Consider the following 24,752-nt stretch of genomic DNA (forward strand, 5'->3'; position numbering starts at 1 on the left):
ACAGGAGTTAAGCACCCCCCAGGGAAAATTAGAAGCCGGCTTTGGGGTCTGTGACAAATTTTAAATCAAAATGGGGATCCTCGGGTTGCTGAAGTTTGAGACCTGCTGACAGAGCATGAAAATGAGGGGTTTTTTTAAAAGTGTATTTAGAAAATACATTTTTTCCTTTAAAATTTTGTAATAATTAAAATTTTTCCACCACTCAGTTTTAAAAGGCTTTTTAACCTTTCTGGTACTTAGTCTTCAGCCTCAGTTTCAGATTACCACTGGAACTGAAAGCGAAGGGTGCTCACATTCTAATGCTATTCATGGGGTATTGCACCCCACCAAAATAAGGTATTAGATTATTACTCTAAAAATATTAGTGATAGGATTGTAGAATAGTGTTTTCTTTCTAGTTCATTTTAGCCCAACATTCCATTTTTATAAAAAAAACATTGTCCCATTCCATAATTCCACGTTTTGTTCAGAAAAATATCAAATGCATGGTTAGCTCTTCTTGAATCTTCTGTCAGGTATATAATGGCTGAGGATGCTACCTGATTTCATCGGTGGAGTTCCACGATGTTGAAGATAATAGGAGAAATAAAGGGTTATGTTTACTATATCACATTTTTCTTAATTGGCATAGAAAAAAGGAACAGAGCATCACTTGATGTACAGCAGACACAAGAATACCACAGTTTTCACTGGCAATACTGTAAATGGATAAATTTTAATGTCTCATTGGATGGGGCACCTCTCTTATTATCCCTTAATAAATATACTACAGTAGTTGCTTTAGGTGATCAGAGATTAGGAATAAGTTTAGAAAAGAAATATAGAAAGATGGAGCGTTTAACTGTTTTAATCTGACAAATGAAGAGGGTTCTGACACTGAAATACCACATGTACCTCTAATGATGTAGAATTATACATTAAAAATAATTACTATCTGTACAGATGCAAAAATATAAGGTTTTATATCATACAATTAACCCGCTATAGAAATCATTTAAAAATAAGCAGAAACCTCTTGAACAATTGAGGTATTAATCCTTTTGAATGTTCTTCCAAGGGTATTAAATAAAACATCTTTAATAGTGAACCTAAACATTGCTACTCCCCCACCATAACTTCTGAAAAACATTAACCACCTAAATAAATTATTAGTAATTTTTGCTTATCTCACACATTTTGCCTTTTTTCAGAATCATTAAGACTCTTCAAGTACGGTAGTACAACTCATTTCACAATACAGTACTAAACATATAGATTATTTAAGAATGTTTACTTTTTCAGATGCCAAAAATGTTAATGCTGCAATTCGAGGAATATTAAATATTTCAGATTAGTTCTGAAGGCTGAAAAGGCCTATGGAAACTTGCAAAAGTACTTAAGTAATTAAATTTAGAATGCAAAACACTTACACAAACACTAGTATTTTATAATCACACAAAGTAAAACTTACAATGCAGCTTATAAATTTGAGTACCCTAAAGAAAAACTCCAGTTTAGGAACACAGAGGCAGCAAGATCACAAATGAGTAAACTAAAGTTCTTGATGGTAGAAACGTTCATCATGGAGCTGCCTGCCATAATCTGTTGCTTCACTTGTAAGGAACAAATCCTGGTTCTCAAGAATCTCTGCCTCAGAGAGCTTTTTATCATCATTCAAATCCATTTCTTCAATCAGATGAAGAGCCTTTAAAATAAATGGAACACAATGTGTTTTGTCCAGTAAGTTGACGCTTACATTTATAAATATGCTTTTAGCACGGATTTGTCTAATTCGTGCCATTAGTTTAAAGGGACTCTTGTGACACAAAATGTCTGTCACCTTTGAACCAAAAATCAACTCCCTTTGTATGTTTAAGGCACTGTCATTTTTCCCTCAATAGTCAAAACTGTACATTTAGAATACAGGTTTGTTTTCTCACAGTTCTTCTGTCTTACAGCAAAGTGATAACGCTGAATGTCTAGCCTCACTCAATTCTACAGCAGCTTACCAATATCAAACAGGATCAAGCAGAAGATAGTATTAAAACAAACCTCCACAAGCAGCAAAAGACAACAAAGAATCTTACTGGAAGAGCAAGTTTCTTGTTTATTCCTCTGGTCAATGTGTGTTACACATTCCCCTTTCTCTGCCAGATCCAGAAAATGAGTCCGTTACATCTCCCAACCACAGTGCTTCAGTTCAGTCTATAGGCAATTTTACTATTATCTCTGGAGGTCCCCAGTGTGTTGATTAAAATGGCTGCCATCACATAAGTGGGGCCTCCTCCAGGATTTGAACTCCTGTGATGCTTGTAATGAACTTGCAGAGGAAGTGTATAATCCACTGGTCAGCATGTGTCAAATGTCCACCTCTGTGCCTGATCCACACAGGATGCACAGCTGTTACAACTCTCAGCTACACAGCCTGGCTCTTTAGGTCAAGCTGTTAGATACTCCTGTTTTCAGCTTTGGATATCCCTAGTTTGCTGGCCACACTTGCATATTTTCTTCTTTAATTCTGACCTAGTTTATGGTTTGGATAAGAAAGTTAAAAATCTCAGCGTCAAATATTTCTCCAGTATTTGAAGATGGCTAGTTTAAAATATCTGAAGTACAGAGCTGCAGCTGAATATTCTTTATATATTTATGATCAGTTAAAAAAAATATTCTACTAAAGCAAAAGGTTGAACTGTTAGTCTAAGGGGATTGAATGCGTGGGAGTTTGGTAATCTAGTGGTCAAGCAACAAGTCACTTGCAAATATCAAAATGAAACCGCAGAACAACTTTCAAACTACATCCAATGACTCATTCAGTGTCACCGCCTCTCTAGCCTGAAGGCTCTAGATGAGCCCTTGGTACTGGAAAAGAAGGCAGGAACCATGGTACAAAAAATTTACTGAAATCCTTGCCAGGATGGAGCCTGAAAAATGCTATGGCCTCCTGGAAAATTAAGCTGTCAGCTTAAAAAAAAAAAAAAAAAAAAAAATCAAATGGATAAGCAAAAAATTACTGAGAAGTTACAAGACCACACAGGATTTAAGGAAAGTACACGGAAAGACACACAGCCAGTTATTCAGCAAGAATAATATGATCCTTCAAGAAAGAATGGAGCAGACTGAAAAATCAGATTTGGGCAAGTAATATCAGGATATTGGGGTTCCTGCTGGCAAAAATTGATTGGACTTTTATCTTGCAGAAATGTTATTTCAACCATTTTGCACTTAACCTCAAAAAAGACCCGATACATTGAGAGCCAATACTGGACTCCTGGCCAAGTTTTTTTTCTCGTGACAATATAACAAAGATGTTAAGAGGTGGCTTCAGTAACCACGCTTTCCAACACAGAGAACGTGCTATGCTTTCTGACACAGAATGTGCTGTCTGTCTCTGAGACAAGAACAAAAGATGATCTAAATGTGAAGGGGAAACACATTCTTCCCTCCAATCTGAAATGTCAAATGATCTGATGCAGTCAAAAGAAGGAACATTTGGATAATTAATATACAGTTATTGGGGAGAAAAGGGATAGGGAGAGTAGGTTTCTTCCTATCTGCTGTACTCAGCACTAGTGAGGACCGTTTACCAAAACAATTTGGTTTTGGGACATTAAGTGCTTCAATTGTCTGCAGGAAAAAATAAGAGGAAGGAACAACAGCTAGACAAAGAATCCATTTAAACTCCTTATATCACATTATGCCTAATTCAACTGATTTAATTGTTTTAAATTTGGATTATGGTTTACTTAGGTTCTGTTTTGATTTCATGTACATAGGTTTCTATTACCCAAGACACAAATAGCAGCAACTTATCCAGCTAGATGAAGGGTAGCAAGTTCTATCAGAAGAATGCATGTTATGGTCTCTGTATTAACATTTAATTTATTCATGTTATCCATCTAGTATTTTGGAAAGATTTATCATGGTTTTGATAAAAATACTGTATCTTCCATCAAGTCAGATTGACTATTTACCTTTGAGGAATGCGACTGTATTAATTTTATATTCTGACCAGCATTCATGTAGTCCATAGGAATTCCAACTGCTGCACTATGCAACATTTTTGTAATAATCTTCATTCTTTGTTAAAGTGAAAATCTTAATTTTATAAGAACGTTATGAAAAGTGTTATTAGATATTTTTCAGTTACGAAGATGTAAAATATACTTTTTTTGTACAATAGACTAAATTAACGCAGCATATTTGGTCATTTTACACAATATTTTCAAGAAGTTTCATTAAGTCTAAACAAAAGCCATGAACTCAAACCTCATACCTCCTCTTGTGCAATACCCTGATTATTAGGTACTACCCAAGTCAGCAGTTCTTGAGGGTTGAGTTTTCCATCATTATCCTTGTCATAATCATTCACAAATCGATCCTTCTCGACAAGTATCCATTCTGGATCTTCATTTGCAGCTAAATAAAAAGTATTTTTCAAACTTTAAGACCATTCAGTATCTTCAAGACTGTTTTCACCTCTTTTCTAATGCAAAAATTGACTAGGTTTAAGATTAAGCAATGTCACCAGAGCAAGCATTACAGATCATTCTCATTGAATTAAATCAACAAAACTGTTTCCAATAGATGTAAACAGAATTAAAAACAAAGCTTACAGTAATGGAACTTTAAGGTTGCAAACTTAAAATTAAAGTCGAGAAATGTAATGAAGGATACAATCAACTCAATCATCACACTTTGAAACAAAAGTGTTTTAGTTAAAATTGTAATATTGCTTAATCTAACTGAAATAGGAGAAAGGTGTTTTACTTTCTGTATTTGGCAATCTAGATAGTGTCAATTACTTTACACCGTTCTCTACCTCGTCAATAAATTTATTTAAAAGAGTAACCATTTGTCAGGCAATTTTTTCCTGGTAACAAATGTTACAGTGAAGCATTAGCTGACACCTTATGAAACCTCATCAAAAGTAGTTGACATCATACAGAAGACTGAAAAAACAATCAATTCAGAAATAGATCTGTTTCCACTGTATATAAGGCATGGGTGAGGTCTCTTTCCTTGTTCCTCATTAAAAAGGATGTCTGTATGCAAACAGGCTCTCTCAGCAGCCCCTGCTGTTGAAGTCAAACTTGCATCATAACTGGGTGCTGCAGAAATGGACTTTTCAGGTGGGGCAGGCTAAAATTATGAAATGATCAACAGGTTGCCTACCTACTTTATATCAATCATTTTGGCAGAATTTAAGTTTTGCTTGAAAACTAGCCATTTAAAAAAAAAATAGTAGTAGTTCCCGGCACTAATAGCTGCTTCGGAATCACCCCTGACAATTAGTGGTTTTATAACCACTTTAAAAAAAAAAAAAGTGTTTTTCTCCTCCCTGTAAGCATCAGAAAAGCCTCCCTCACCCTATAACTTCAGAGGTAGAGAGGTTGTGTCTCGGACAGCAAGGAAAGGAAGCCCCTTTAAGGATTCCAAGCACACCCCTCCTCTTTCCTCAGGGGCTTGAGAAAGGCATGTAGCAAGGGATGGCAGAGGAGAGAAGTATTCCTAGCTGATTGACTGGATTCACTAGCCCCTGTGCACCTAAATGGCATAAGCCTTTTCCTGTGCACCCAGGGAGCTACAACTCTCCCCTTCCCCACCCCACTGGGATTAGAATAGGTCTGGTGTTTCTGGCCCTTATTGTAAGCATCATGCTAGTTGTTTTATTGGGGCTGGGAAGGAATTTCCCTCACTGCCAGATTGGCATTGGGTTTTTTTCCCATCTTCCCGAAAGCAGCTCTGAGACCTGGTGGGTAAAATGTTCATGTTGTTTCAACTTGGCAGTCAGTCAGTGCAGGTACATATTAAATACAGGTTCAGCTTCCCAATAAACCAAAATGGAGCAGGATTAGGGGAGGGTATCCACTGGAGAAAGCAGATGGGAAGCCTAGTGTCTGGTAAAGTGAGGGGAAGCCTAGTGTGTGGTAAAGTGAGGGTCCACTCTCTTTTCCCTACACCATTAATCCTTGTGAAGGGGTCCCCACAACGATGGAGGCTTACGACAGTCCTCCCCAAGTGGTACTGATTATGGAAGGAAGGTTGACCTTGAGTTATTGCTGGACAGTCTCCCAGATGTATTCTATTAATAATGCTGCAGCCTAGTTTTACTACATTCCTGGTGTCTTGTATTCCTATAACGCCCGGGACAATGGCAAGAGAAAATGATTATTACTGGGAAAAAGACAATACACTAACTGCTATCAAACACATACAAAAATTAGAGTAAAAGAAGCTAAAATAGTGTACTCTTGCTAGGCTCATGTTTGTACTATGTTTTTTAAATGAGTGTCAAGGGTACCCAGAGCCTTTGGCATATTCTTTTGGTTTTTAAACTCCTAACCCAGGGGTGGCCAACCTGAGCTTGAGAAGGAGCCAGAATTTACCAATGTACATTGCCAAAGAGCCACAGTAATATGTCAGCAGCCCCCCTCCCCCCCCCATCAGCTCCTCCCACCCCCTGCTCCCAGTGCCTCCCACCCACCAGCAGCCCCACCGATCAGCACCTCCCCCTCCCTCCCTGCACCTCCCGCTCAGCTGTTTCATGGCGTGCAGGAGGCTCAGGGGGAGAGGGGGAAGGGGTAGGAGCAAGGGCACGGCAGACTCAGGGGAGGGGGCGGGAAGGGGTGGAGTGGGGGCAGGGCCTGTGGCAGAGCCAGGGGTTGAGCAGTGAGTACCCTCCGGCACATTGGAAAGTTGGCACCGGTAGCTCCAGCCCCAGAGTTGGTGCCTATACAAGGAGCTGCATATTAACTTCTGAAGACCTGTATGTGGCTCCGGAGCCACAGGTTGGCCACCCCTGTCCTAACTAAACAACCACCACACCCTAGAAAGCACAAAGAAGCTTCTGTTCATTTCCCTTCCTCTCCCCCCCGCATTTTACTTACTTGGATCTCTTCTGTAGTCACCAAGGAACTCTTCCAGGCTCACAAGTCCATCACCATTTTTATCATGTTCTTCTAAAGCCTCCTGAATGACAAATTCCTTTTGTGTGCATATGTATATGAGAAAGAAACATTAGTTGGTAAAAACTTAGCATTAAGAAAAACAGCAATATATCATTCTAGAGGACTAAAAGAATATATCCCATATTCTAAACACGTATTGGTTTCAAACAAATTTCTCTTTCAGTGTAGAATAGTGTAACAATTAAAACAGCCACAAGTCCAGTCCTGGAGGGAAATAAGTCCAGACTGCATATTCATTTGATTTTTAATTCAATCACATTTTACTGAAATCAAATCTGAATGGGATGCTTGGATTTGGAATCCTGGAATTGAATGCAAGGCAATAGATATGTATATGAAATATAAATTTTAAAAGGGGCACTGCCACCTATTTGAACAAAATGGATCACTTTTCTCTATTATTTCCAATTTGGTAAATACTTTTTGATAGTAAAATTATTAGGGAAACGTTTTTAAAATTATCTGCCTTTGACACTATATTTTCCAATGGAGTTAAAGTCAATGTGCCTGCTTGTCTAGTTTTACCATGCCTTGTTTGTTCACCAATATTAGCAATCATGTCACACAAACTGATGCCAAGTTTGCTTTGTGCTCCCTCTGGTGGCTGGCTCTGCAGCAGCAAAGAACTAAACATTACAGGTTCTATAGAGGAAAGAAGCTATTTCTTTTCAATTTCTTGGCAAGAAAGTATTAAAACAAAACCCCCAGCATATTTAAATTAAAAAATTATAGACCTCAGACTATAAAGAGGCACTTTAAAAATCATACTTGTGAGTGAAAATGTTTCATCTATCTGTAGAACTACTTAAAATTACTACACCTCTACCCCAATATAACGCTGTCCTCGGGAGCCAAAAAATCTTACCGCGTTATAGGTGAAACCGCGTTATATCGAACTTGCTTTGATCCACCGGAGTGCGCAGCCCCCCCCCCCCCCCGGAGCACTGCTTTACCGCGTCGCGTTATATCAGGGTAGAGGTGTATAACTGAAAGATTAGGATTTTTTTTCATTTTATTCAAAATGCTCTCAAAAGAAACAGTTTCACTGTTGTGCGCATAGCCAGTTTTACCGTTTGTATGAATCTTTCATACAGCAATAAGGGAAAGGAAAATATTTTTAAAAAATAAGAAAATGATTGTGAAACCACAAAAGTTAGCATGCAGATACAGGGGCTAGTGTGTTAGCTGAAACTTTTAAACTCTTTGAAACTGATAAGAATTCAAGTTGACAGGATCTCTTTAAAAGTAGATCAAAATTAACTTAGATAATTTAAGTAATTTTTTAAACAAAAGCATCAAAGGTACATAAGCAACTGAAATGCATCCTTCATCTTGAAACTAAGAACTCACTTCTAATCTAAAACTGTTTTACTAGGCTAGGAAATCTCACATTCTCACTCAGGCCAGTCAACCAAATCCAGTCAATTCAAGTGAATGAAATTAACTTACTGATCTACGTTTAGAACTCTTAGGACTTTCCAGAGAAGTAGATACTGGTACAGACCTGTACTAGCTTATTTTGATTCTCTGGTTCTATCCCAGATGCTATGTTCACCTACAGTCTGCTAGTGTTAGTGATGATGTTCATAAAATTGATGAACAAATGCAAATAACTAAACTCCACAATAAATATATATAGTGCACGAACAAGTAGGGCTTAATTTTAAGACTTTGTGGCTACAAAATAAAATTGGGACAGCTGTATTGAATTGGACTGAGCATATCTTTTGACAAGTGACTGAACAATTTTTCCCAGCGTGGCTGGTGCATACAGGTCTGTCTCATCTTACACGGGGGTTCCGTTCCGCGGTTAGCACGTAAAGCGAAAACCGCGTATAGTCAAAATTACATTGAGTTCAATGGCGGGCGGAATCGCCCGCACTACAGGTACAGTATTAAAATTGTTATTTTTGTTTTTTTGTTTTTGCCGACCCCGTAAAGCTGAAATCGCGCATGTTAAATGCACGTAAGATGTGACAGACCTGTACAGCAATGAAGCTGAAATCGTTTCTGCTACATTTGCATGCAGACTCATTTTTAAAAAACACAGTAATTTATGCCCTCTCATCTCAGCTAACATCAAACCTGAAGGCTTATCTGTAGTCAGAAAAGTGACTTTCTGCATCCCTTTTAGAGGGCTGAGTATTCCCTTCACTTAATCCTTTCCCATGCCAAAGGCTTCTTCTTAAGATGATTTATATCTTTCTGATGGGGACTCTTTTCCAAGCTAGACCTGACTCCCTCATCATAAAACAGAACGCTCTACTCCCAACCTAAGGGGAGAATCATCTAAACCCACCTCTTGTATGACAATTTAAAGCATCTCCACTACTCTACTGGGTAAACTCCTGAACCCCAAGACTGAGGACTAAGAAAGTTGCACATCATATATGTATGTTCTTCAAGAGAAAGGAATAGTAGTTGTTCACAGGCAAGTTTTCCAAGGTTCGTTTGACTAAGACAACCATTAAAAGGTGCAGCCTCGATCCACATTAACCTTTAGAATAAATGATTTTCCCTAAGTCTTACCGTCATATACTCAGCTTCTTCGGGATGCTCAAAAGCAATAAATTCATTCAGATTCAGACCAGGAACTTCATCTCTATTGGCTTTTTCAAACCGCTTCTTGTCCTTTAAATGAAGCTTAAAAAAAAGTTTTCAGAAAACAGACTTGATTCGATCACTTAATGAAGCAGAACAATGGACATCTACAGCAACTGGTTTACAGGATTACAGCTAGAAAACACAGTATTACCGTGTTTCACATATGGGTATAATAGAACCTGTTATGTTTACACTAACACAGCTCATGCAGAGATAAAAGAGCAGTGCTCTTGGTTAAGGTAATTTATTACAAGTATGCATATTGAAACTTGCTACTTTTAGACTCCAAGGGAAGATCTTAAAACAGGTTCCTGGACCCAGACCTCAAATGAAAAAGAGGTAGTGTGACCAGACCAAGCAGCAGGTGTATTCTTCACACACATTACTCCTCCAAAATTCACCAATCCAACCACAAACACTAATCCAGATCATGGCTAGCTGCATAAATTGAGCCCCAAACTACCGAGGGTAGTACAATAATTATGTCAAGTAAGTGCTACCACAATACAAATAAATAAAGAACAGATGGGTACGGTACATAATTAGCATTGTAAAGAAATGAAACAGTGGTCAAAACTTTGGGGGACCAGTTAAAAATTAAAAATGTATTGCTTGTAGAAAGATTTTGAGTTGTATTTAAAAGGGAGAGGGAATCCATGAAGGTCAGGGCGGGGAGCAGACATGTTCCCAGGCTGATGATGCAGCAAAATATAAACCAAATGTGGGAAATGAGAGAGGGGAGACTCACAGGTTAGACTTGGAAGAGCAGATGTGGAAAGAAATGGATAAAGCTGTGGCCCAGAAAGGTCTTGTAGTCTAAAGGATTGTCCATACTAGGGAATATTTCAGATTTCCCAGCCACCATGAGAACTGTAATGTAGACAGGGCTTTGGCTGTTGCCACTTTTTAACACCATGCTATCTAACCTTGCTGGGAGCAAGTCTAATTAACATTTTGCAGTCAACAGTGTCGGCAGCCTTTCTGTACTAACATGGCCTACAGCAGTTTAGCAGATTTATGGAGAAATGAATTGGCTGAAGGGTACAACAGATCTATGCTCTCTCTATCAGAATGCACCAAAGCAATAGGTGGTATAGACCTGATTCAGGAAAGCACTTAAGCATCTGCTTAAGTACTTTACTGGACTGGAGCAATAATGAGCAATTCTCTGCTAAATAAATTAACAATGCAACAGATTTAGTCATTTCATGGATAGAACAGAAGTAAGCTCCTTGTTATAGAAGCTTGCTTCGGGATAAGGTCAGCAACTTTGACAAATTGCTATAGAAATGGCAAAGCAAAAGGGAGACATAATGTAGCATTTATCTTGTGACATTCTGTTCTATTGCTGTTATCTCTTCAAATAGTTTACAGGACAAAACAAACACATGTATCTATGATTTTATAAACTGGATTATTCATTTTTATAGCACCCATCACCATAATATCTGGGCCATGGACAAGATTCCTTTTGACAATATTTTGTATTTTTTCCCCTTTAGCTTACTGAGCCAGGAGATATACTGAAGTGAATAGTATTCTCATAACAGCAGAATTCAGGAAAGGATATGAACTCATACTTGGCTTATGCCCTAAACTATAATTAATGGGGGCTAGGAAGAAGCTTTTCCTATGAGGTTATTCCATAGTTGCTTACTACAGGTATCTTGTACCTTCCTCTGAAGCAGCTGGTACTGGCGACCATCAGAGAGAGGATAGCGACTGGATGGGTCACTGGTCTGATCCAGTACATTTCCATCCTACATTGCCAAGAGAGGGACCAACTGAGGTGTGGCTTCTAGGATTCCATTACCAATATATTAGTACCCTACTCAACTCTCAAATGTGGCTTGTTCTGTCATTCATTTTGTTGGTAGGAACTTCAATATTTTGTTATTACCTTTTAACTACTGAGCAAGTCCAGACAGCTGAAAATGTTCAGTATGTTTGCCAGCTCTGACTGTGTTTAAGAATAAAATGACTAAAGAATCCAACACCACTGCCATTTGCCAATGCTTTGTGAAAGCTGGTGTTTGAGTATCTTACCTGGCGAAATGATTCTTCTTCTTGATCTTCCAAGACAGTATTCTCATCAAAGTCAATTAGACGATCATACATTTGAATGTTGTACTCCTCCCAAGATACTAATCCATCACCATCTTTATCATATTCACCAAACTGTTGTTTAGCCTCTTGCGTAACATAATGCTTAAAAGATTGCTGGATCCATGAACTTAGTTCATCTGTGGAAATGACACATAATGCAATTAAATCTTTAAATGTAACCTTTTTTTTGTTTAAAAAGCAATTACAGTAAATGTTGCATTTTCTACATTCCTAAACAGTATAAAGAAGGTCTCTTCACATTCAAACAGTGGAAGATTTTACTTGTTAAAATAATCACATGCAATCACGTAACCGGGGCTTCAGTTGTGCCCCAGGAATCCACTTTCTATAGGATATTCCTGTTTTCCTATGTTATTCCCATGTAGCAGTATTTTCTCCATTAATACTTATTAGTAACATGAAACTAATTACCATCATGATGCCCATTTCAAATTGTTTACAGGGCTAGAGAAATAAATGAGAAACAGTATAGTTTAACCTAAATCTGTGGGTACAAAAGGCATACTGTGTAAAGACAACTTTCTGCAAAACAAAATTCCACCATTTTAAAAAGTATTCAATATACCAGATTTTTGCATTCTGAAAAGTGTGACAGGCACAAATTATAAATAAGTACAATACATACAGCTACATAAATCCGTCAATATCCCCTAAAGTTAATTATCCAAAAGAAAATACTACCTAAGGATTTCCACTTAAAATGAGCCCCAACTGGGCCTTATAAATTTTGGAGTAGACATTAAGCTTTGTTTTCCAAGGAAATATAGCAATTAAAAAAAAACCCACTAAGATTTAGCCAATTGGCCAGTTCTCCCTCTTATACTTAGATGTCTTAACCACCCAATTAAAATGAGTATTTCCCAAGATTGTATTTTCAATAAATTAAAAATGCATACATGCGCGCGCACGCACACACCCCCTTCCTATTATTAGAAAAAGAATCTCTAGTCAAAACCATTAAATTCCAGTGCAATTCTGAAAAGTGACAAATATAGGAATGGCACCTTTTTATTCAACTGATCTGCACTCCCACCATTTCACAGCAGCCTCTTATGCTAAAATAAGTTTGTGTTCTGTATTGCTAAAAGGAATAAAGTAACTAATACAACTTACAGGGGGGCCCTGTGAAGCTAAGTTGCTCAGCCTTTGGCTTCAGCCCTGCATGGCAGAGCTCACGGTCCCGGGCATCAGCCCTGTGTGGCACCCTCGGCCCCAGTGAGTCTAATGCCAACTTTGCTTGACGGACCCCCAGGGGCCCCTTGTTGAGAACTGCTGCTGTAGAAGGAATTGATTCTAACTCTCTCTCTTAAGCATAGTGTTTACTATGAAGGGGTAACATGAGTAAAAAGCAGAAACATCTTATTTTTGCACTGAAAGAATCAGATAGGACTGTGGATACAGACGACAGTTATTTTGCAATCTAGAACTTCAACTTTGACATAAATTTAACAGTAGATACAGTAATACAAGAATACTGCACAGGTTCAAGGGAGACATGTTGTAGGGACTGACAAGTTTAGACACCTAGTAGCTAAAGAACTGACCTTACCAATGGGGGCAGATAGAAAAGAAGTGGGGAGAAGCCCAATAGTGAAGACTCCCTCTTACACTCTAGCTAGTATATGTTTGATATACATGCAGCTGCCCCCTTCTGACAACTGAAAGTGAGAAAGAGAAAACTCTCACACCAGAACTTTTTGATTGTGTATCTGCTACCTGTCCCTTCATCTCCACATTTTGAGTCTTCCTCTCCTGTTAGCAGCTCCATTGCTTGCCTTTCCTGCTTCTTATAGCTTTCCGGAGTAGCAGAGTGAAATCAACATGTCAACTTTAATGCTTAGCCACAGCAGAGAAGCAGTGAATTTGACCAGTCACTTGTTACTATCTCTCTGCAATAGCTTCACAAAGCTATGAGCAGCAACAGAGACACACAACAGTGTCTGCAGACAAAGAAAGACATAGCTACACTACTAGGTTTGCAACTCAAGATTTTTAAGTACACCTCTACCCAGATATAACGCTGTCCTCAGGAGCCAAAAAAATCTTACCGCGTTACAGGTGAAACCGCGTTATATCGAACTTGCTTTGAACCGCCGTAGTGCGCAGCCTCCCCTCCCCCGGAGCACTGCTTTACCGCGTTATATCCGAATTTGTGTTATATTGGGTTGCGTTATATCAGGGTAGAGGTGTATCACGCTGCACTATTTTCTCACCCCTACCCACTATGTAAGTGAGTTTTTTCCAGTGACACAAAATCTGTGTGCAGCCCCTACCATCAGTAAGGAATCCATCGGAGTCCAAGTCAATTTTCTTTATGATGGCCTTCAGTCTCTTTTGCTGTTCCTCTGGACTGAGTTTAGTATATTCCTCTGCTTCATCCTTTGGAAGGAGAAAAAAAACCAAACAGAACTAACTAACACAAAAGTCTGATACAGCCCTGCCACTTCTGAGCAGAGGAGCAAATTAAAATCTCTCTTCCCCACAAAAAAATAAATCACACAGCAACCTGCGTTCATTTAAAAAAAAAAGGTGGGGGACACATCTCAACGGGGCGGGTGGGTGTCATCGTTCAGCAGCGTTCACAGCCTCCCGCGCTGGGAGACGGGCTGCTGCAGCTCTCGAAGTCTACCGAGGCTTAACACCCCGAGCCCAGGGTCATCGCCCGGCGCCCCCTGGCTGGGGACTGTCTCCTAGCCTCCAGGAACGGCAGGAAGCTCCCGCCCACCAATGCGGGTCTAAGGGGGCCTCCAGGGCCGCTCACCTGGCCTCCGAGCAGCGCCTCCCGGTCGTAGTCGGCCCGGTGCTCGCCGTCGACGTAGTGCTGGTCGCTGGGTCCCCCGCACGCAGCGCCCAGCACCCCGAGCACCAGGCCCAGCCACAGCAGCGGCCGCATCGCGCCCGCGGCTCCGCCGAAGGAGGAGCAGAGCTGGCGGCGGCGCTGCTGCCGTCCGCCCAGTCTGGCTGGCTCGACAGGCTGGGACCAGAAGGCTGGTGGGGGCCACCCGGTTGGCGGCTCGCTCTGCGGAGACGCGGCTGCAGAGCCGGACACAGCGCCCCGCACCGGCTGCGAGCAGCCTCTGCAGGGAGAGAGGGGCTGTGAACGGGGCCGGGCTATAACGGGGCCCAGCGACCCCAGGCCCCGCCTGACTCATAGCAACTTGGGTTCCTCCTCCCCCACCTACGCTGAGGGAGTCCAGCCCGAGTCACAGCTCTCTAACCACTAGCCCCTACTCCCATGCTGAGCTGGGAAGAGGACCCATGATTCCTGATGCCCAGTCCCCTGTTCTAACCACTGGCCCACACTCAGCCTGGAACCGAACCCAAGAGCCGTGACTCCCATGAGTTAGGGCCATGTCATTGCCATGCAACATCCTCCTTCCCACCAGAGGTATACCATTTAAAAGGGAAAAAATACAATGATCTCCTGGACCCTGGGCTCACCGCTCCCCCATTGGCCCTGGCCCCCACTTCCTCCCCCTTCTGTCTTGCCCATCACCTCTGGCCCCCACTGTCTCCCTAACCACCTGCCTATCCAGGGCGTAATTTGTGCCCTGGCTTGCCATGGCTGAGTAAGTCTGCTGTGAAAATTGATATTTGTACCGTTGTTAATATCACTTTTCACAGCCTCACAGCTAGCTAGTAAGTCTGCAATGAAAAGTGATATTAACAAACATACAAATATCAGTTTTCGCAGCACCAGACTTACTAGCAAGTCTTTTTTTTTTTTTTGTTTTAAAAAGGGCAACCAAAACCAAAAGAAACAACAACAAGATACAAGAACGTGCAAAGCACCTTATTCGTGTTTCTATTCTGTTTAGGTCCAGTAAAGAATAGAGAACTGTACATTATTATTATTATTGAGTCTGCAATAAAACCCTATATAAATAAAGTATAATGATTTGGACATGCAGATGTGCATATTTATTTGTTTTTCCTAAAGTTCATTAAGTATTTTAAGAAAATTTGTCATAGTTGCCACCAGCAAGAGTTATTGTGAGAACCCTGGAAGGTTTACTTAGTCCAGCCTCTCAAGGTTCCTTCCAGCCTTACAATTCTATGGTTCAAAGAAAAGGATAAGTCCTGTAACTGTTCACAGTTTCAGAAAAAAAATTAAAACTTGGTCAGTTTCTGTACTGGTGCTGACCATAATTTGTCTTTGCACTTTCAGCTAAACTGTGTTCAGACCAGTTGAGCTGTACCCACTGCTAACACCCAACAACAACAAAGCAAAGCATCTTTGCAGCATGTTTTAAGAGCTGTCAGGTGTGCCACATACATCTCATGGTCCACAACTATTATAATAGATTTCCCAAATAACATTAATTCAGTGCAGATGTGTTACATGCAAGCTTATTTGCAATGTGGTCATGCATTGAGGTGACCAAAGATAGGAAAGGGAGGAAATATGATTACAGGGATAATAAAACAAACAGAACACAAAAATGGTATATACTATATATTAGGCAAAAAAGTACAGTTCATCAATAACACTTTCAAAGAGGGAAAACATAGGAAAGCATATTCTTCTCTTGATAATTTGCCTGTGTCAAAGTGTTTCTTAACGTTCTTAATTAGTTCTACAATAACATTTAAAGTCATTCTGCTGGGGTCAAGACGCTCCCATAATCTTGATAATTTTAGAATTAGAAATGGTACCACAGGAAAAAAAAAGTTCTTGTCCTCTGTATTTCTGGAATTTTCTGATCAAACACCTGTGCCCTCAGATTAGGATCTACAAGGGATCAGTCCTTCATAAAGCTCTCTAAATTTTTACTGCTTAGTTTGCCTGATAATCATTTTAATATCCATGTCGGAACCTACCAGTTCACTGCAGGTAAGATCTCTGATCTGAATCATTTTTGATTTTACTGCTTTCTTCATCAATGCCATCAGTTAGGACTATGATAATGACAAATTTCCCCCAACCTATGGTTTCATTATTTGGAGCTGCTCTTTTAATTGCAAAGAAATTATTTTTAGGAAGTTGTGTTCCAAACAGATTTTTGACTGAGTTGGAATTTTTTTTGCCCCGCTTTCTAACTGTACTAAATCTATAGTTTCTTTTGTTCTCTGAGTGCTTTGCAAACCTGAATCTTTTTCTGTTTAATTGTTAGCATGACAGCAGATGCCCAGCAACAAAGCCAACAGAATATTAACAATCATCTTGAACAGGAAACATTGTCTGTTCAGTTGTTTTTAACTAGAATTTTGACATTTCTAAATTTTAATTTTGCTGCTTTTCAGCTAACAATTATTGTACCTTGATTTTCTGTTATTTTCTATTATACATATCATTTTGTATTATTTCACTGTCAGAATAATGTAAACTGAGCAACAATTCTGTGATAATTATAAAGAGCATAGTCTTACACTGTTCAAATATGAAGTATATGGATTTCAAAATAGTGATAATTTACTGAGTATCATTTACATTGCATTCTGAGTGTTGTTCTAAATGACGTCAATAATAAATAATAATTTATAACACCCTTCATTATGAAGGATTCAAGAGTGGTTTTGAAACTTAAGACACTACAGACCTGATTTTCCACTGCTTTACACTTAGTATAGCCATTTACACCTGGATGAACTGGTTATAAAATGCTACCATTCTGATTTGATATCACATACTGGTACTATATATCAAATCAGAATGGTAGCATTTGGTATCACATGCTCAGGCAAGATACTAGGGAGGAGTGTACAGAGGCAGAAGAACTGAGATGTGGCAGCACACAAGACACAGCCATTTTGGGGTGTGGCAGAGGGGATGGGGAAGAACACAGAAACATAGTTGTTTTCAGTTGTAGGGTATTGGGGACAGTGCACATATGTGGCCACACCCACGTGTGGCAGTAGTGTTAACACACAACTATGACTGCGCTGAGGCATGGTGGAGGGAAGCATGCAGATGTGGCATGTCAGGCATGACAAGGGTGTAGTGTAAAGACATAATTATGCTCAGGTGTGGCAGTGAGGGGAGGGGAAGAATGCACAGACATGACTGTGCTGGGGACATGGTAGTGTGGCTGTGCAAAGGTGTGTTAGGTGGCAAGGTGCAGATGTGGCTGTAAGAAGGCATGGCTGAGTGGAATGATAGAATGGTAAAACTGTATTATAATGTTGAACCACAAGATGGGATCATGTGTGACATAGCTTACTTGAGCTGGTAACAGCTGTACCTGGCAGTGCATTAAAGCGTCTGAAAGAGAATTCATCTCTTGGTATCTCCCTGATGGAAGTTCTGTAGCCAGTCCAAATCCGGTACAGAAGCCTGACCTGCTAGTAGGAGGCAGCCTTGTAACCTACTGTGTACAAGGAGTACACATGACACAGGGAATGCAGACGTAACAGTTGAGGGCAAGGGCAGAGGGAGCATACAGATGTGGGTCATGGCTGTTCTCAGACATGGCCATGGGGGAGTGGACAGACATGGCCATGCTCAGGCATTGCCATCAGGGCCGCCCAGAGGATTCAGGGGGCCTGGGGCAAAGCAATTTCGGGGGCCCCTTCCATAAAAAAAAAGTTGCAATACTATAGAATACTATATTCTTGGGGAGGGCCCTGTGGGGCCCGGGGCAAATTGCCCCACTTGCCCCCCCCCCCTCCGGGCAGCCCTGATTGCCATAGGAAAGGCAAATAGACATGGCTGTGCTCAGGCATGGCAGAATGGGAGCATACAGACATGGCTGTTGTCAGTTGTGGCAATGTGGAGGATGCACATGTGACCATGGGATATGGAGAGTGCATTTAAAACAGTATTTTACTGTCACTCTTTTGTGTCCCCACACTAGTGCTGTGTGACATGCTGAGACATCTACACTGAACCTAGTGATAATAAACCTTGTTTTGATTATTATGCATGAATTAATACAAATATATTTGCATAATTTATTTCACTGTTCTTTCCCTGCCTTCAGTTTCCTCAGGGATGGGGAAAGTGGAAGATTCTGTCACTCTTATAGGTGCGAGATCACACCCGAGGCCTAAAAACCATGTGTACGCAATACATAATTTCTGATTGAGGAGAGCCACAGTCACATCCCTGCCCTGTGCCTCAGTTTCCCCATCTATAAAATGGGGATGCATTGTCATTAGTTCCTTTGTCTATTGCTTTGAAATCACAGATGAAAATCACTATTTAAGAGCTAGGTATTATTATCATCTAGGCATTGCCTTGATGTGTGCCTTGAACACTCCAGCCTTGGGGAGTGAAGGGCTGAGATGTACCACACAAGCCCCTCTACCACCCCCACTCTGTTCTGGCAATCACAGCAGATGGATGACCCCATTTCTGGTACCTTTTATCTACCCTGCCCCTCTCTATGCCAGGGTTCCTCCCCCCTCTGCCACTCTTCCATCAGAGTCCATTTACCCTTTCTCCCCATCTCCTGCATCCTGTCCCCAGTGCTGCCTATCTGCTCCTCCCCTGCTTTGGACTCCTTTTGCCTCCTGCACAAACCCTGACCATCTCCCTCCCGCCTCCCTTTTACCGCCCGCCCCACAGCAGGTACTGGTGGCAACGAACTACGGGCAGAGGTAGGGCAGCGCCTTCGCCGGCTCGTACTGAGCACGCGCAGGCGGCTCCGGCATGTTCCGGCAAGCTGAGACGGGAGGCCGTTCCTGACACTGCACCGGCCACTGGCGGGATGAGATGACATCAGCTCGGCGGGACGCGCGCAGGCGGGACAACGCAGCAAAGAGGCGAGTGTAAGTGTGGGTCGCTTATTGCGCTCCGCGGAGTAAAGGGGAGGGGCAACTTGCTGAGCCCGGGGGGACAACAAGATGGCGGCTGGCCGGCCTCGTTCCTCTGCTGGAGCCGGCTGCCCCACTCCACCAAGGCGGGCGGGGCGATGGGCCTCCCTCCCCAGCGCTGGGGGCAGCACCTGGGGGGTCCGACAGACAAGGGGTCGCTGGCAGCCTGGCTCTGCTGCTGGGAGGGGGCGTGGGGCTGCTGCTCATAGGCTGCTGTGGGGCCTCTGCACACAGGGAGGGGAGCGGGCCCGCCCTATAAACTCCTCTACGAGGGACCCTCCCCAAAGCCCCGCTCCCACGCAGCGGTCCCTTGGATGGCAGGGGGCTGGGCTGTGATGGGGGGCTCCTGAGTGCGGAGGAGAGAGAGCTCTGCTCGGTGCTTGGGACCTCTTTTCTTAGCACTTATCGTGAAGCGAACTTCCCTCGGTTGTTTGGGCTTGGAAAAAATAATTTATCCAGTTGCGCAAACGGTATCTAAATATCTACCACTGGTGTCTGGTAAACGTGATTAGTCTTGTTTAGAGGGCAGCTGGAACCCGGTTATCGATCAAAAGACTTTACCGGTGTTAGGCAGGAGCCACCCTGAACTCTTACTTGATCATGTGGGAATTCAGTCTAACCCTCCAAGTACATCTTTAGAACAGCTGCTATAATTTACGAGTTGATCCAAATCCCAGACTTGTCATCAGCCTAAACTCTGTGGCTGTTCAGTGCACACCAGTTCTGGCATACCGGGCACCAGCTGAATCTTAAAGGGGTGCAGTCAATTTAAAATAAATACTTCTGTTTCTTTCTTACTAGAGTTACAAGGAACACCTGAGATTATTATACCTGAAAGAGATAGGGGGAAGATTCCTTTGCTTCCTTTATGTATTTGACAGCATTTAATGTATAGTCATTTTCCCTGTTTCTGCTTATGTCCCCTCGTTTTGTTTTGTGAAAGACCTACACACAGATAAGGGAGAAAGGACAACTTGATTATAAAATCTCAAAAACTGGCAGAAGGGACTTGAGCAAGAGTATTATTGGAAACTACTTAAAACTTTAACTGATTAGGTTCTAAATAGATACTGTCACTTTTTAACTGGTGAGGACGGCAAGAAGAGTTACAGCTATAGAAATTCTGTTCGATATCTTCAATGATTTAGATAATGGCATAGAGCAGGGGTTGGCAACCTCTGGCACGTGGCTCGCCAGGGTAAGCACCCTGGCGGGCCGGGCCAGTTTGTTTACCTGCCGCGTCGGCAGGTTCGGCCGATCGCGGCTCCCACTGGCCACGGTTTGCTGTCCCAGGCCAATGGGGGTGGTGGGAAGTGGCGAGGGATGTGCTGGCCGCGGCTTCCCGCTGTTCCCATTGGCCTGGGACGGCGAACCGCAGCCAGTGGGAGCCGCGATCGGCCGAACCTGCCAACGCGGCAGGCAAACAAACTGGCCCGGCCCGCCAGGGTGCTTACCCTGGCGAGCCGCGTGCCAGAGGTTGCTGACCCCTGGATAGAGAGTACACACATAAAGTTTGTGGACGATACCAAGCTGGAGGAGTTTCAAGTGCTTTGGGGGATGGGATTAAAACTCAAAATGAACTGGAAAAATGGTCTGAAGTAAATAGGATGAAATTCAATAAGGACAAATGCAAAGTACTCTATTTAGGAAGGAACAATCAGTTGCACACATACAAGATGGGAAATGACTGCCTAGGAAGGAGTACTGCGGAAAGGGATCTGGGGGTCATACTGGATCACAAGCTAAATATGAGTCAACAGTGTAATGCTGTTGCAATAAAAAGCAAACATAATTCTGGGATGTATTAGCAGGAGTATTTTAAGCAAGACATGAGAAATAATTCTTCTGCTCTTCTCCGTGCTGATTAGGCCTCAACTGGAGTATTATGTCCAGTTGTGGGCGCCACATTTCAGGAAAGATATGGACAAATTGGAGAAAGTCCAGAGAAGAGCAACAAAAATGATTAAAGGTCTAGAAAACATGACCTATGAGGGAAGATTGAAGAAATTGGGTTTGTTTAGTCTGGAGAAGAGAAGACTGAGAGGGGAAATGATAACAGTTTTCAAGTACATAAAAGATTGTTACACGGAGGAGGGAGAAAAATTGTTGTTGTTAGCCTCTGAGGATAGGACAAGAAGCAATGGGCTTAAATTGCAGCAAGGGCGGTTTAGGTTGGACATTAGGAAAAACTTCCTAACTGTCAGAGTGGCTAAGCACTGGAATAAATTGCCTAGGGAGGTTGTGGAATCTCCATCATTTGGAATTTTTAAGAGCAGGTTGGACAAACACCTGTCTGAGATGGTCTAGATAATACTTAGTCCTGCCTTGAGTGCAGGGAACTGGACTAGATGACCTCTCGAGGTCCCTTCCAGTTCTATGATTCTATGAAATGGGCAGTACAGCATAATAGATACTGATGTACATGGCAGTGATTGGAAACTGCTGTTATACGTTCTTGATATCAAGGTACCTTGTCCTTACATGATGGCCAAAGTTTAAAGCGACACTGTATTGTAAAAATTCCTATGGCCCAAATTTCACCTAATTTAAATTTTTTTAATTTGATGGGTGGGGGGCAATTATCTTGAGCCTAACTTACTTTGAGGTGTAAAGGCATTTTCTGAATACTTACAGTGTTGAGGGTTCCTTCCCCTTCTTCATCCCTTGTTTTGCCATATTTTATATTTCTCAGTGTTGGTCCATGTTAGTGTGGGTGTCATGCTTCTGACTGTTCCCAGACGTGTGCTGATCTTTTAAATAATGTTGATGCACAAGCACATTTTATTTTGACAAATCAAGTGTTTGTTTTTTTAAACAAAAACAACCATGCTAATTTCGCTTATCCTCAAACTGTTTCAGTGTTTGTTTCAGAGGCAAATTGTTACAGTGTTTGCCAAATTACAAAAATAAAATCAGCACAGGGGAAAAAAAACCTAGATTTTTGTTTAAAAGAATGTATTCCAAATAATGGAGAGTAAAAATGAAAGAAAGAATCCAGCAGTTACCTGATGGTTATTTTAAAAGCCTACATGAGTTGCCCAGGTTTTAAATATTTATATGAGTATACAATATATACATTGAAACGTATACACACATAAAATGGGGTGCAAGATGTGGAAAGTTTGATGTACTAATCTGAGAGCAGGGGAATAGCACAACTGTAGCTTAAAAAAAGGTACAGTACTGCCATTTAACAGTGATGCATAGGAATTGCTGCACTGGGTCAGATGCAAGGCCCCTAATCTAGAATCCTGTCTCTAACAGTGGTCAGTACCAGATGCTTCAGAGGAAGTGCTTGTCAAAGAGACAGTTTTGAAAATTTAACATTTTATCTGTTGACATCATAGAGGGAGTCATTATCGTATCACTAAATAGATGAAATACATTTACAACTTTTCAATATCATGGCAATAAAAAACTAAAATTGGATTTTGTCATAATCTGCAGAAGATTCTTCGCAATGTAAACAGTGAAAGCACATGTAGATTTACTGTGAAGCTGGCTTTAAGAAATATTTAATAAAACCTCATTTTTTAAAAGATGTGTGTACCATCCTAAAGCAAGTAAAGAAATTCAGTGAAGCGCTTTTAAATAAGTGCTTTATAAAGACCACTGATGCAAATCATTCACTTTAGTGGGACAACAAGCATGAAAAAGGCCTGCAGGATCATGCCATAAAGGAATAATATGCTATTTTCCAAAACCATGGAATACACTAAGGCAGGGTTCGGCAACGTTTCAGAAGTGGTGTGCCGAGTCTTCATTCATTCACTCTAATTTAAGGTTTCGAGTGCCAGTAATACATTTTAATGTTTTTAGAAGATCTCTTTCTATAAGTCTATAATATAACTAAACTATTGTTGTATGTAAAGTAAGTAAGGTTTTTAAAATGTTTAAGAAACTTCATTTAAAATTAAATTAAAATGCAGAGCCCCCCGGACCGGTGGCCAGGACCCGGGCAGTGTGAGTGCCACTGAAAATCAGCTCGCGTGCCACCTTTGGCACACGTGTCATAGGTTGCCTACTCCTGCACTAAGGACATACCCTTCTTAGTAGTGTAACCAAAAGAAAAACAAACAAATAGATGTAGACTAGTTTGAAATTGCTGTCTTATTTATAACCTAGAGCTCTTTATTTAAATTGAGACGCTTCTGATGAGGCAGATGGGAAGTCCTGGACCTCAATATTACCTCCTCTAAAAAGGTTTTAGATTTCCTTCATTTGTATTTTCCTGTTATATTAGGAACATATTTCCCAATACAGTTGATTTGAATAAATTTACATATACTTTATGGCATTACTAATATTTCTGCATGGAGATTTAAACTTTGCTATGGATTCCCTCTGTTAACCTTTTGATTTTCTGCCAGATGTTTAGCTATCTTTTAATAAAAAATCTTTTAAACTTTTGATAAGACATTTAGATGATAGTTGTACCTATAGATTTAAACTGGCATGCATGATGTAAATGCTACTTCATTTTCTAACTCTTCTAAGGATAATAAAAGATTTATGTCTAGCTTTAAAGTTAGAACGTAGTTTTAAAAATATATATGGCATAAAATAAAGTAATGACTAGTTACATTTATTTTAATACAGGTATGAAAACTCTATGGGGTCAGCCAAAAATGTGATAAGTGAGACTGTTGATGTAGCAGAGAGTTATAACATGATGGTAAGTCACTCATGCAATGCAACAGCGTTTTAAGATTTTTCTTTACCAAAAATAAATATTGTGGTTTGTTTGTAACTCTCAGCTTTCCCTCGCCCCCCCATTGCCCCTCTTAAGTCAGTGGAAGTGCTCCTGGTGAGGATGCCCACCACTGACAAAAGGAGGGTAGGGTAGGGTGGACATCAACAACCACAGTAATTATTGCAGTGGCTGTAAATTGACCTAACATAGGTCTACTTAAGTTTGTAGTATAGATATGTCCTGAGTGCAGAAAGGGAAGGAAGCCCCTTAGTACTGTGTCAAGCAGCCATTTCTCTGTTAAGTTCTTAGTGGTGATAGCACATGGAGAATAGGAGCAGAATGTACAGAGACAGGAGTGTGGGTGATAGTGGATAGAAACAGAGGAGACAGATGGGCTGTAGAGGGAGGAGAGGGATAGGGTTTTTTTTTGTGTGTGTTTTTTTTTTATGGCCACTACAGCACCCTCCCCTGTTGAACCTGGAATTGAAACCAGAATTCTTGAATCTCAGCATTCCTTTCCTGGAGCAAACAGATATGAAACTTGCTAGTGCAGGGGTTCCCAAACTTGGTTCGCGGCTTGTTCAGGGTAAGCCCCTGGCAGGCCGTGAGACACTTTGTTTACCTGA

At 41.1% G+C, this 24,752-nt stretch overlaps 2 protein-coding genes across 6 annotated transcripts in view; one reads left to right on the top strand and one right to left on the bottom strand.

Annotated features, from left to right (window-relative positions):
* Positions 1-1,109: 1,109 nt before the first annotated feature.
* Positions 1,110-14,793, bottom strand: RCN2 (reticulocalbin 2). The gene is made up of 7 exons (XM_024205424.3): positions 14,440-14,793; positions 13,952-14,057; positions 11,598-11,794; positions 9,477-9,590; positions 6,867-6,963; positions 4,253-4,395; positions 1,110-1,684 (listed from the first exon to the last, which is right to left on the bottom strand). The coding sequence occupies exons 1-7, from the start codon at positions 14,569-14,571 to the stop codon at positions 1,532-1,534; spliced, it is 942 nt and encodes a 313-aa protein (XP_024061192.1). The 5' UTR covers positions 14,572-14,793; the 3' UTR covers positions 1,110-1,531.
* Positions 14,794-19,268: 4,475 nt separating this feature from the next.
* Positions 19,269-24,752, top strand: part of SCAPER (S-phase cyclin A associated protein in the ER) — a 356,482-nt gene continuing 350,998 nt past the window's right edge. For 4 of the 5 annotated variants that reach the window (XM_024205417.2, XM_024205418.2, XM_024205421.2 and 1 more), the window contains exons 1-2: positions 19,269-19,388; positions 24,033-24,108. In XM_024205417.2, the coding sequence (XP_024061185.2) occupies positions 19,333-19,388; positions 24,033-24,108 (132 nt within the window). In that variant the 5' untranslated portion in view covers positions 19,269-19,332. Of the gene's footprint in view, positions 19,389-23,623; positions 23,637-24,032; positions 24,109-24,752 lie in introns of those variants that run through there. The other variant, XM_024205420.2, reaches the window with a different exon arrangement.

The sequence above is a fragment of the Terrapene carolina genome, unplaced genomic scaffold (assembly GCF_002925995.2).
Source record: "Terrapene carolina triunguis isolate 2854851 unplaced genomic scaffold, T_m_triunguis-2.0 Scaffold67, whole genome shotgun sequence".
Lineage (NCBI taxonomy): Eukaryota > Metazoa > Chordata > Testudines > Emydidae > Terrapene > Terrapene triunguis.

What these genes read in the sequence shown, in the direction of transcription:
- RCN2 (XM_024205424.3), bottom strand. Translation starts at nt 14,571, where the DNA reads ATGCGGCCGCTGCTGTGGCTGGGCCTGGTGCTCGGGGTGCTGGGCGCT. An exon ending in AGGCGCTGCTCGGAGGCCAG is followed by an intron (nt 14,058 to 14,439) that starts GTGAGCGGCCCT and finishes CTCCTTCCAAAG; the next exon opens with GATGAAGCAGAGGAATATAC. An exon ending in AGGGTATTGCACAAGAGGAG is followed by an intron (nt 1,685 to 4,252) that starts GTATGAGGTTTG and finishes TTTATTTTAAAG; the next exon opens with GCTCTTCATCTGATTGAAGA.